Here is a 13,933-nt window from a genome sequence, read left to right as displayed (position 1 = left end):
GAGTGTATTCAGAATGTTATATCAGGGTTTCCGCGGGGTCTTAAAAAGTCTTAAAAACGGCCAGATTTTCATCCTAGGTCTTAAATTTCATTTAGTCAGGTCTAAAAAAGTGTTTACCCTCGTTCATTTCCAGAAATGCTGGCCGCAGAAAGTACATGTTAGTAGATAACATGTTGCAAGACACTCTTTTAAAATCTGGCCATCATTTTTAATGGTATTTTAATGTTTACGTAAACAAAAAGTGCATATTGATGCTAATCAATTTGTTATTTGCTGTTTTTCGACATAAAACGTACTCGGTTACTAACGTAACCTCGGTTCTCTCTAGAAGAGGGAACGAGTACTGCGTAAGATATCTTACGCTAGGGGAAAATCCTTTTTCCGCGAGATATTGAAGCCAAAAATTATCCTTAATTTTGTAATAATGCAAAACGCGTTGCGGCAGCATGCAGACATAGGCGAGACAGCTCGCGCGCCTATTGGCTGCTCTGCGGCAACTGCAGCAGCCTATCGAGCGAGGCCTGGCGTGACGCCAGACCCAATCAGGGCACTTCGCGCCCGCTGCGTCACGTCCCGCCGAAATGGGCGTGGTCTAGGCCTATAAATACCGCTCGCAGGCAGCTATTATCTGGTTTTTCATCATCGAAGCAACCAGAGCGTGTGCATGCACGGCAAGATACGCAGTACTCGTTCCCTCTTCTAGAGAGAACCGAGGTTACGTTAGTAACCGAGTACGTTCTCTTACGAGAGGTCTCTCGTACTGCGTAAGATATCTTACGCTAGGGGACCCAATGCAAAACGCCGTGCATGCTGAGATCTGACACCAAAGACCCAAGGGCGAAAGCCCGGGGTACATATAGTGCACAATCACTCAGGGAACTCACAGGAAGTCCAGGAAGAAGGAGGGGCGAAGCCGCACTCTTCCACATATGGTAGCGTCGCTGAGACGCGAATTTCATCATACAGACAGGGCGGGGTACGGCCTGAACTGATGGGGGAATGTGGGTCTTACATAGTTTGCCCAGGCACATCTCGTGCTGCTACTTTTTTTACTGTCGAACATTGAGCTGTGCTCAGTAGACGCAGTATTCTGAGCTGACGCATCAGGTCAGATAATACTGGTAAACTTAGACCGACAGCAGCCTGGCCTGCAGGGCGGGAACCTCTAGGTTATAAAACCTTATAAATGTAGACGGGGAGGCCCAGCCTGCCGCCATACAAATATCTTGCAAGGCAATCCCACTTGACCAGGCCCACGAAGAGGCCATGCCTCTCGTGGAGTGCGCTCTGACACCCAACGGGCACTGCATGCCCTTGGAGCGCTATAGCATCAACTATCCATCTGGATAGGCTCTGTTTCGACGCGGCTAGTCCCTTAGAACGTCCGCTAAACGAAACAAAGAGCTGCTCCGTCTGTCTGAAACCAGACGAGCGAGACACATAAGCTCGTAATGCCCTGACTGGGCAGAGGAGGCTCACGTCTCTTTCCTCATCAGGGACCGGTAGGGCTGACAGGGAAATAACCTGCGCCCTAAACGGTGTGTTGAGGGATTTCGGAACATAACCGTGCTTAGGTTTGAGTATAACTTTTGAGTCATTAGGCCCAAACTCCATGCACGCCGCGCTCACAGAGAGCGCGTGCAGATCCCCTATGCGCTTCACCGAAGCGAGAGCCAGCAAAAACACCGTCTTGAAAGACAGGTGTTTCAAATCGATTGACTGTAAAGGCTCAAATGGCGCACCTTTCATGGCTTCCAGAACCGTAGAAAGGTCCCATACGGGGACTAAGGGAGGTCTGGGAGGATTCAGTCTCTTAGCCCCTCTAAGGAAGCGGATGACTAAATCGTTCCTTCCTATTGACTGACCAAGCGTTGTTTCTGAGAACGCTGCTATAGCCGCCACATAAACTTTGAGCGTGGAGGGGGCCCTGCCCCCATCCAACAGCTCTTGTAGGAAGGAAAGCACCTCCGTCACACCACAGTCTGTGGGTGACACACCACGGGCTGTGCACCAGCCCGAAAACACTGACCATTTCGAGGAATAGAGTCGTCTCGTAGACGGAGCTCTAGCCTGCGTGATCGTGTTTAATACTCCTTCAGGGAGTCCAACATGTACCCGTTGATGGCCCAGACATGAAGGGACCACAGTTCCGGGTGAGGATGCCAGATCGAACCGTGGGCCTGTGAGAGGAGGTCTCTCCTCACTGGTACTGGCCACGGGGCAGTACTTGCTAACTGCATCACGACTGGGAACCAAGGTTGGTTTTTCCAGAACGGTGCCACCAGCAGTACTGAGCATCCTTCTTTCCTGATCCGTTCTATCACCTGAGGCAGGAGAGAGACGGGGGGAAAAGCATAGAGCGGGCGGCGGGGCCACACATGGGCCAGCGCGCTCCTGCTCTTTGAGAAAAATTCCTGACAGTGAGCATTTTCTTGAGACGCAAACAGGTCTACTTCCGCTCTGCCGAATTTCTTCCACAGCAGTTGGACTGTCTGTGGGTGTAGAGACCACTCGCCTGCCGGAACATTGTTCCTGGACAGTCTGTCCGGTCCTATGTTCAGGAGCCCTGGCACGTGCGCTGCTCTGAGCGAGCGCAGGTTGCACTGAGCCCATACCAGGAGGCGTTCTGCCAGCCTGTACAGGTTCTTGGACCTGAGGCCGCCCTGGCGATTTATGTAGGACACCACAGACATGTTGTCCGAACGGACCAAGACGTGGCGTCCTTTTATCTGGGGACAAAAACGCGTCAGTGCGTTGTCTACTGCCAGCATTTCGAGGCAGTTTATGTGCAGGAGCTTCTCCCGTTCCGACCACTGGCCGAAGAACGGTCTGCCCTCGAGCAGCGCTCCCCATCCCGAGGTGGACGCGTCCGTGGACACCACTTTCACCCTCGAGGAAGTCCCCAGGCTTACACCTAATTGGTACCAGTCGTTCGCTCTCCAAGGTTTCAGAGCTGTGACGCACTTCTGATTGACCCTGAGGCGAAGCGAACCGGATGCCCACGCTCTGCGTGGGACTCGCGCTTTCAGCCAAAACTGCAGCGGGCGCATGCGGAGCAGGCCCAGCTGGAGCACTGACGATGCTGAGGCCATGAGACCTAGCATCTTCTGAAAATTCTTGAGCGGGACAGACGCGCCGCAGCGAAACGCGTTCGCTGTGCGCTGAATGTCTACCGCGCGCTGTGGTGATAGTCGCGCTATCATGGACAGCGAGTCCAATTCTGTGCCCAGGAAAGATATCTTCTGACTGGGTAACAGAGAGCTCTTCGCCCAATTGACACTGAGACCCAAATCCTCGAGGTGATCGAGTAAAATGGTCGTGTGTTCTATGAGCACTGCGCGAGATTGCGCTAGAATCAGCCAATCGTCCAAATAGTTCAGCATTCGTATGCCTCTCATTCTGAGGGGTGCGAGCGCCGCGTCCATGCACTTCGTAAATGTACGGGGTGCCAGGGACAAACCGAATGGCAGGACTGTGTACTGATATGCCTGGCCCTCGAAGGCGAATCTCAAATATCGCCTGTGACGTGACGCTATCTGTATTTGAAAATACGCGTCTTTCAGATCTATTGACACAAACCAATCTCCTTGGCGAATCTGCACAAGGATTTGTCTGGTCGTGAGCATCCTGAACTGTCGCTTCACAAGCACTTTGTTCAGTTGCCTTAGATCTAGTATGGGTCTGAGACCCCCGTCTTTTTTCGGTACCAGGAAGTATCTGCTGTATAGCCCTCCTTCGCTCTGAACTTGAGAGAGAGGCTCTATAGCCCCTTTGCTCAGTAGTTTCGTCACTTCGGCTCGAAGTAAATGTGCTACTTCTGTTTTTACCGTGGTCTCGACGCGTGCCACATAGCGGCGAGGGCGTCGGCGAAACTGCAGCGAATAGCCTCTTTTTATAATGTTCAGCACCCACTTCGAAACCCCGGGCAGCTTTGCCCATGCGTCTGCATGGATAGCTAGGGGTTGAATACGAAGCGCGCTCCGCTCGCTCAGCGATGGAGAGGCTTCGGCGTGCTGCAACACAAGCATCGCGCTCGTGACATTTGAGGCATGGGGCGCGCTGATAACAGCGGGCAGATTGCCCGCGCTCGACTCCTCTGCGGTGGTCAGCCGCGAGGGGGAGGGCTGGGCGGTTCCCGTGGGAACTGTCATGTCTATGTGTGGATGTGGGCGCGGGACAGCGGGCACATCTATCACACCGAAAACATCGTTCGCTTGTGTGAAGCGAGTGCACGTTGGTTTCGTTTTTACAGAAACCATGAGACATGCACAACGCGGTGTTAGTGGGCACTGGGTAGTGGGCACTTTCACCATGTTTGAAGCGCAACCGATCTGAGTCGGTTTTATGTGCGCGAGCCCTGTGTGACAGGCTGTGCTTGTGTGTAGGGATGGGCACTGGGCAGTGGGCATTCTTACTACACATGAAACACCATCGGCCGCGGCCGGGACACCAGAAAATACACTCTTTTGGGGATTTATCTGGGTAGCCGTGAAAACGGCATTTGTGTGCAGGCAAGCGGGTGACAGAACCGACTTGTTGGCTGCAGAAAACACTGGAACAGTCACATTTGCTGGAACTGGACGAGCGAATAGCTTTGGTGTGAGTCTGGCCGCAGCGGGACTTAAACACCGTCGTTTTCCTAGCTGTGCTAGGACGACTTCGGGGCCTCGGGCTTCACCGTAATCCTAGGTCGCGGGCCACGTACAGCGGGGCGGCGACCGGATGAGCGGGAGCGCGGTCTCGCGCTTCGGGCCTGGCGGCGCTGTGAAGTGGAGGCAGTGGACGGTGGCTGTGGCTGCTGAGCTCTGAGCAGCTCTCAGTCACGGTGAGAGAGGCCATATTCCGTCCAATGGCTTGCGCTGCAGACTTAGTAGCACGGAGAGCGAGGTCCGTGGCACTCCTTAAGTCCGGCACGCAGATCGCGTCAGGCCCTTCCTCATCCAGCTTACGGAGGAGATCGGCCTGGAAGATCTGAAGCGTTGCCATGGTGTGCAGCGCTGACGCAGCTTGCCCGGCGGCGGAGAAAGCGCGGCGGAGCAGGCTTGACGTCGTGCGGCAAGCTTTAGAGGGTAGGGCCGACTTAGCACGCCGTCCAGCAGAGGGCGGGCATAAGTGGGCCGCTATCGCCTCTTCGACCGGCGGCAGCGAAAGGTATCCTTTGTTCTTGGCATCGTCAACAGCGGAGAATGCCAAAGAAACAGCAGGACGCACTCTAGCCGAATAGGGGGCGTTCCAGGACTTGGCGACTTCTTCGTGTAACTCAGGAAGAAAAGGCGCCGGTCTGGACGCAGGCGAAGCGCGCTCCCCAGGCAGGAAAAATCCATCCAGCCGGTTGTGAGCGGGCTGCTCAGGCGAAGACCACTCGAGGCCGAGGCTCGCCGCGGCCTGTGCGAGTACTCGCGTGAGCTCCGTCTCGATGGACGCTCTCTTGCCTGAAGACATGCGGGCAGGGGGCGCGGGGTCCTCAGAGCCCGCCCAATCCTCACTGCCTGACGCCAGGATAGAGCAGGAATCATCCTCTCCCAGCAGGGCTTCCTCATCCACGATGTCAACGGAAGCGGCGGCAGACGGCAGCCGCTGTCCGTCAGGAAGCGAGGGTGACGAAGCCGGGGAAGCAAGCGGGCGAACCGGCGAGCTTTGGCGGCTGAGGGAGGGTTCCGGGGCCCGCTGGGCACGGCGCTTTTTACGGCGCGACGCCGCGGCGGGCGGGGGAGCAGTCTCGGTGAAGAAGGCTAGGCGAGTCCTCAGAGTCGCCATTGCCATCAGCTCGCAGTGAGGGCAGCCGCCGTCAGCGAGCGCGAGAGCTGCATGTTCCTCACCCAGGCAGGAAACGCAAATCACGTGGCGGTCCCCGTCGCTGAGTGTGGCTCTGCACGAGCCGCAGGAAGGCATCTTTAAAAAGACGCTAGCTCTTTTAGAATGTGTGTCGCGGCGGCGACACACACACACAAAAGTACAGAGTAATAGAAAGGATATAAGCGCCGGAAAGCGCAGCAGGAAGGCAGGAAGGCGGCGCGGCCAGCGACTTCAGTGACTCGTCCCGCTGAAGGTGCTCTCTCTCAGACGGCGCGGCTTCTAATCCAGCTCCAGCGATGCGTGTGCTTCGCTTGAAGGATGAAAAATCAGATAATAGCTGCCTGCGAGCGGTATTTATAGGCCTAGACCACGCCCATTTCGGCGGGACGTGACGCAGCGGGCGCGAAGTGCCCTGATTGGGTCTGGCGTCACGCCAGGCCTCGCTCGATAGGCTGCTGCAGTTGCCGCAGAGCAGCCAATAGGCGCGCGAGCTGTCTCGCCTATGTCTGCATGCTGCCGCAACGCGTTTTGCATTATTACAAAATTAAGGATAATTTTTGGCTTCAATATCTCGCGGAAAAAGGATTTTCCCCTAGCGTAAGATATCTTACGCAGTACGAGAGACCTCTCGTAAGAGAACTTGTTGAATTGACTTCATTCTGTAGTATTAGTACTTTTTGAACAGGATTCTGTGATAACCGTGATCATTTTAGTCACTTTAATCATCTCATCATTTCCTCTCAAGTTATGATCAACTATGATCAACTAAAATCAACAATAATTGTGTTTTTACAGGATAATATGCAAAAGTACAATTTTCTATAAAAAAAATCTACCTCTCCCTCTCTCTCACACACACACATCAGATAATCCTAGATAGATAGAAAGATAGATAGATAGATACTCTAATGATCCCGAGGTAACTATCTAACTTGGATAATGCGTCGTGTAGGTCTTAAATTTCAATCTTTATGGTCTTAAAATGTCTTAAAAAGGTCTTAAATTTGACTTACTGAGACCTGCAGAAACCCTGTATATGCATGAGGACATTCCAATAGTTTAGAAGCATGCTATTTATTTATTTATCCATTTATTTTTCATATATATATATTTTTAAAGTTGGGGTCCTAATCAAGGATGCGTGTATGAAAATAGTAATAATAAATGTCAAATTAATGATTTTAAAATTAAACTCTTATTGTTCCTGTAAACACACTGTAGAAAGGTACAATACAAGAAGTAAACAACCAGCAGTGTATCATTACAGTGTGATACAATGTAAAGTTTAGCATGTGAAAACTGATTGAATTTATCCATTGCTTTAAATCAGACATAAGCTGCATTGTGACATTTTTTAATGGAAGAAAGTTGAAGTATGTTAATGTTCGTTGTGTTGTGCTATCAATTCTGTTTATAATCTGTTCTCAAAAGAGTAGAAGAATAAAAAGTCATGAAGAATAAACCTGATACTAAAACGTTAGGTAATGGTCTTGAACGTGAGGCCTGGACCCCCTATACTGAGGCCTCTGAGAGAGAGGTAACCTGACACACTTCTCCCCCACAAACCACTCGCTCTGTCTTTCTGTTTCTGAGGACAATAAAGCTAAAATAATTTCCTTGTGCCTCTCTCCTCACCTCTCAGTGACTCCTGGAGTAAAGCTTTATCCTTCAGCTGACCTCCACGGCTCTCTGCTGCTCCTACTCAAGAATTCCCCTCATGATCTGCTAGCGGTTTCTTTCGAACAGAGAGAAAGAGAGAGAGAGAGTCATAAAACAGGGCTTTTACAGACAGAAGGGAAAGCTGAAATGTTCCACAGCCTGATGGCGAGGCAGACGGGGCTCATTTCCACCAGGTCCAGACCACAGTAGACCGACTGTGTGGTTTAGACCTGGCTCCCCCTCTAAACCAGGCCAAACAAACGTGTGCGCTGTGTACACAACACGCAGATGCTTGCCCAAATGTGGCACACACACACCACTACTTTGTCAATCTGCATAACTAATCGTTTGACCGAAAGTTTTAGAAGGACGGTTTTATGGCCCATGACTTTGTCCATAGACTGAATAGGAGCACAGAATCATGTTTGCACTGGATCGTACCCAAATAAAATATACATATTTTAAAAAGCAGAATATATAAAGTCACTCCATACGTAGAATGACCTCCTCAACTTTTAGCCTCTGAAGTTGATGAATAATGGGCTGGATGCATTTGCAGCTCGATGAAAAACAGCCTGAGCTGTTTTTGTGGAAATGTGTAGATTACTAGCAAACCAAAAGCAGCTGCGTGTTATTGTGCGCAAGGTCACTGTTTTGTTTGTGTATGTAACCGTACATGTCGCACATGCAAGCCATTCTAATTTTGTATGTGCACGTGTGCAGCCGTTCAGGAGGAGCGGCAGCGGGCGAAGGAGCGGAGCGAGGCTGAATTCGGCAGCTGTGCCAACGAGGACATGCCCGTGGAGAAGATTCTGGATGCCGAACTGGCAGTGGAACCAAAGACGGAGACCTACGTGGAGGCCAACCTGAGTCCGCCTGCCAACTCTGTAAGCCAATCTCTCCCTCTAAATCACACTCAGTGACATTCAACTTATGGAGAACATTTGGCTCGTCTGAAATGTGCCATTTCAGAGTTACACTTCACAATTGCTCCTCAGTGATCCGGCCGGGCTCGATCATTTTCTGAATGTCAAGACTAAAGTAAGGTTCCAGCCTGCCTGCAGATATACGAAAAGACAGTTTTAAGAGTTTTGCAGATCCAAGAAAGAGTCAGATGCAGATGCAGATTTCTGTTTGTGAATAAGAAGGGCTATTTTTACGATCCCACTCCCAGCGGATGGATTCGGCTACATAGCAATGCTCTTTGGCTTTGAAGGCCTCTGCACAGACCCCTCGAGAGAGCGGACATACTGCAGAAGAAGCACATTGTCATGTCACTAGATAAGAGCTTCAGCCATTAACCATGTCAGTTTGACACACCGAGGCTAGCGCTGTGTATATTTATGCTTTGTGCGCATTTGTCCTCTGTTTTGTGCAGCTGTAAGCTCTAAATCAGGTAGAGGTCAGGCAAAAAGAGGCATATGCTTTGTCTTCCCTACTTTGAATTTTCAGAGTGTTTGTTTCCCCCACAGTCGGTTGTTTTTAATGGCTGTCTGTGTGTTCGTCCTTGAGCCTTGGGGAAGGTCCTCTCACATGAATAGGGCTCTAATGAATTTGGGTTCCTCTTGGGTTGATTGGAAAACTGTTAAGACGTGATGATCTTAAATGAAAGCCGCATAGAATAGGAGACTTTTAAGCAAGATGTATATCTTATTGTTATGATATTTGAGTATGGTGGTGATATGAACTGAGCAATCATGAATACACTTATGAAAAAAGAAGTGAGCCTAATTGTACGGGATGTGCACTTGTAATGTACTTCAAATCTTAAAAGTATATATATAAAAAACCTGTACTTGCAGATATAATATTAATTAAATAAAAGGCCACTTAAGTGAGAGTACACTTTCATAATTTTCATAATTTTAAAAAGAGAACAGTAATATTATATATATTCTGTCATCATTTGCTCACCAACAAGTTGCTCCAAATGGTAGCCATTGACTTCCATAGTAGGGAAAAAAATACTATGGCTACCATCAACTGTTTGGTTATCCACATTCTTCAAAATCTTATTCTGTGGTCAGCTGAAGAATTCATCCAAGTTTGGAACAACTTATTTGGGAGAACTATCCATTTAAATGCTTGTCAGTACACTTGGCAGTATGCTTTAAAGGGTTAGTTCACCCAAAAATGAAAAATTCTGTCAGTAATTACTCACCCTCATGTTGTTCCAACCCCGTAAGACTTTCGTTCATCTTCGGAACACAAATTAAGATATTTTTGATGAAATCTGAGAGCTGGCTCTCTCCTTCATAGGCTGCTAGGTAATCGATATCTGCCATCCCAGAAAAGTTAGCGACTAACTACTGAGTTTATCAAGCGACGAGAATTCTTTTTGTGCTAAAAAAAAAAGTGTGGGCCTCTGATGTGAGTTCATGTAGTGTAATAGCTCAGCGCTTCTGGGTTGTACGTCAGAATGTAGGCTCACTACATGTACATGTACGAAATCCTATACTTAAGTGGGTAAAAAAAAAAAAAAAAAAACTCTTTAAAGTTATTGCATTTAATATAGATTTATATTACAGTTAAAGCTACACTGTGTGATATTTTTCCCCATCTAGTGGTGAAATTGTATATGACTACCCAGTGAATATTAGTTTCTGTTCCTTTCAAATCCGAGGGTGTTTTAACTCCTACGGTGGCCGTCGCAGCACAGATTTATGTTACAAGGTAAACAATACTTTTTCACCATTGACGCGAGGAAAAGTAACGCAAGTTATACTAGAGGTCGTTCTGGCGTTATGCACAACCATGCTATGGTTAGACAAGCAACTATAAAACTTTGAATTTACACAAATAGGCTGAATCAGAGCCATAGAGAGAAAGAGTTGCGACACTCCCATAGACCTCCGTTGTAAATAATGGCGGCGCTTTTAACCGCCTACTTCCGGGATATGAAGAGCGGAATAGTTCCAAACACTGTCATTTTGGCGTTGGACCCCATTCACTTACATTGCTGCGCGTCGAGTTGTTCCAGAGTTAAGTTGTTGAAATATCGACCTCTTTTGAATTGTCAACTGTCTATTTTGTATCAGAGGCCCTTTGCGATGCTTATACTGGTCTTCATTTGTACATGCACAGCGTAATTATTTATATTTTATGTTAGTTGTTTCAACCAATTTTCAAGCACTGCCTGCTAACATAGCTAGTTAGCTAGCGCGACTTCGTCAGTTAAGAGTTCGGTAATGAATCGCTGCCACCTTTATAGCAACTTTTATTTTATTTAATTTTTTGGGATTTACTAACTTTTCATTATGTTTTATTGTCTTGAGTGAGGTGGCTTGTGAGAACAATGCTGGACCTCTAGGATTGTTATGGCCATCACCAGTCCTGTCTGTTTCATGGATCACCTGCCCCTGATTTTTGCTTTTCTTGTTCACACAAGCACACATTTTTGTTGTCTGTCATTGTTTAATAAAAATAGTTTATTTGAAAACCTTCATTTGTATCATCAATGCTTAAATTCGTTTTTAATCTGTTATAGTTTTGATAATGTGTATGGCTTAATATTAAAATAATATGCTTAGTCTTAACATGATAATGTTTCACGTTGTGGTCCTGGGGTGGCCACTTTCATCAGAAGAAGTGAGCTAGCTTAAGCGAACTCTGAACGGACCGCCACGGCAGACCTCTTTGCGTGATCACGAAGGTAGGCTAATGGCTGGATCAAAATTTATAAGCAAAATCACGGGAATCAATAGCCTAATACAGCCCAGTTGTGCTAAAATAAATATCATGAGACGTCCATCATCAGATGAATGATATGGAAAAGTTAAGTTAGAGCCGCTAAAGCCAGTGCTACTACCCATGCGAACATGAACACTAGCTTTTCCCTCCAAAAATATAGCCTAAAACTTGTCTCCAAATGCAAAACTGACATTAACAAAATGCAATAACAGCGGAAAAAGTACTTGGGGTGTGTTTTATTTTATAATTACCGTTCAATAATGCAATCGCTGCTGTCTGTCCCATAGAAGAACATGACAGCCAGCGTATGTTTTGGAACTATTGGGGCTTACATGAACCACGTGACAGCCATAGCGGCGACATCAAAGAGTGTCGCAACTCTTTCTCTCTATGGCTCTGGGCTGAATTACCCGTCGAGAAGAAAGCAGGCAACTTCGGTGTCCGTTTTAAAATCTTTGCTCCTCATAAGCTCTTTCCATCTGGGAAAAGTTACTCCAATATTGACTTTGGTCTTGCTGATTTGCCTGTCGCATTGACATTTTAATTCTCTCTTTCGCTTCCTTGGCGACTCTGCTACATGTCCTCGAAAATAGGCGTGATCCTCCATCTTCAGCAATCTTTCAAATCTGCCAGTAGTCGCGAGTAATCTCCCCCTCGCATTCGTGTCACTGAGTGTAAAACGCGAAAGGCGAAGCTTGAATTTCCAGGTATGTCCCTCTTTGGCTAATGTATTTTCAAGATGGAGGCACAACATGGCTGCCGCCATTCGAGCGACTCGCTCGTATGTATTATAAATGGCAGATTTTACGCTTACGAGAATACTAATTACACATGAATGAGCACATATACTTTTGATAGAACAAAGTGTTTTTTGCTAAGAATCAACTTAAAAACTTACACAGTGTAGCTTTAACAAGCAGTTAAGTGTCTAAAACATACATTAGTTTCAAACAAGTTGGCTATATTCTTTTAAAGTGAATTATTTTCAGTACTCTTTGTAAAAGAATGCTAAAGAGTATTTCTTTTCCACAAGGGTATGTTAACCACTAAAATGGAAGAGCTTTTCGCTCTGGGTAGATAATGATGATGCTTCAGTGATGATGTGATTTTGTGATCCTACAGGGACAGAATTTGCTCCATGACAACAGCAGAACATGCACAGAGTGCTCTAACATGCCAGGCTGTTGGTTCATGAGTGCTTATTCTGATTGATTCTGGGCTGGAGAGCTTGGGTTATTCAAGCAGAAAGAAAGGCTTTTAGAGAGCAAAAGTTAAACAGGGAATAAAAATATTCCATCTGGGAAAATGATAGGAATGATTTCCACAAGACTTCCCACAAGATATCTGCTCATTTTCCACTCACATCGCCGAGTTTGACAGTTGAGTTTCTCTGGGTGATATCTTTGCAGAATGCAGATAAGGCAAGTAACATGTCACACAGTGAAGTCAATAACACTCAAAAGCTATTTCAGAGGACAGGACTGGTCAGCTTGACTTGGCAGTAGTGATGTTACATATGAAACTGAAGCTTCAAAGCGCATATCGAGAACGCAGAGCAATTTCTCATGAAGCTCCATGCCAGAGCGCGTATTGTTTTCAGAGAAACACATGATCAACGAAAAACGTCGTATTCTTGGATATGCCTCACTTTCTTTCAAGTCACGTGAATGCTTCACTTTGCATTAATTTGCTTTAATATGTGAATTATATCATCAAAAAACTGAATATTTAGCATTGTGAGGCTTTTATTTGTGCTTAATGGATGAAACAACGGCGCTGCGCACTCAGGTTTAGGGAAGCTATAAATTTGACCTGCCACAAGATGGCGCTGTTTTCGACACTCTTGATGCTTCAAATCTTTGCCCGGAACAATCAGGGGAAAGCCTCAGTGCTTCATGAGGCTTCATTTGCCCATCCCTACTTGGCAGAACAAGACTTGGTAGCAGGACACAACATGGCTTCAGGGATCAAGAAACAAGGAATGAAAGACAACAAACTGGCACAGGACTGAAAACACAAGGAGAATAAATAGGAAGCAAACAAGGCAGGTAACAAGGGAGGACAGGTAGGGCAAATAAACCAATAATCAGGTAACAAGATGGGCGGGGTCAAGACAATAAACAGGAGAGGACATGGCACAAAAAAACACATATGAGAAGCCATGTGCTCACACCAAACATGACAAAAACATAAGCACATGGCCAGCAAACTTAATCACAAGCCATGTGCTCAAACAGAACGAGCATGCTCACACGACAAGACAGAGAGCACGAGAACGAGCGAATGTTCATCCTGTGCGCTCACAACAGAATACAAACATGCAGAGGATGAATGTCCGAATCCCAACACAGAACCAAAACCAAACTAGACCGAAGTGCTAGGATCCAAACACCACGCCCCGCACATGAAACAAGGCACACAGATGAGAGTGCACGGCTCGAGCACACTCGAAACCGCATGCCCACACAAATGCCCTGTCCAAATACCCACACTTGCGGTCTTTGCACTTGACCACTTGTCTACTTGCATGACGTATTTCCTCTATTTGGCCCAAGTGTTCAAGTAGGCGTTAAAGACTACAAGTGTATGTAGAACTTTTGATTACTCGATGGAACACACTTATAGTCTTGAAAAAAATGCAAGTGTTTACAGAGCTTTTATTTATTATATTTTCAATACTTTGCATAAACTTCTACATGTCTGTTCAGTAGTCGCTATGTAACTAACAGAAGACACAAATTTAAAATTGTGGTGCTTCTAATTAAGTGATAAAAACAGTTGCAAATGT

The 13,933-nt window shown here is 47.1% G+C and overlaps 1 protein-coding gene across 1 annotated transcript in view; it reads left to right on the top strand.

Moving 5' to 3' along the window:
* The window catches only part of rxrab (retinoid x receptor, alpha b), a 75,144-nt gene that overhangs the window by 48,276 nt on the left and 12,935 nt on the right, over nt 1-13,933 (top strand). Inside the window, exon 6 of the mRNA XM_084414147.1 lies at nt 8,179-8,342. Coding sequence (XP_084270273.1) covers nt 8,179-8,342 — 164 coding nt within the window. The remainder of the gene's footprint in view (nt 1-8,178; nt 8,343-13,933) is intronic.

The sequence above is a fragment of the Rutilus rutilus genome (genome assembly GCF_951802725.1).
Source record: "Rutilus rutilus genome assembly, chromosome: 7".
NCBI lineage: Eukaryota > Metazoa > Chordata > Actinopteri > Cypriniformes > Leuciscidae > Rutilus > Rutilus rutilus.
Note: the sequence above shows the minus strand (reverse complement) of the source record. Positions and strands in the feature narration are given on the sequence as shown.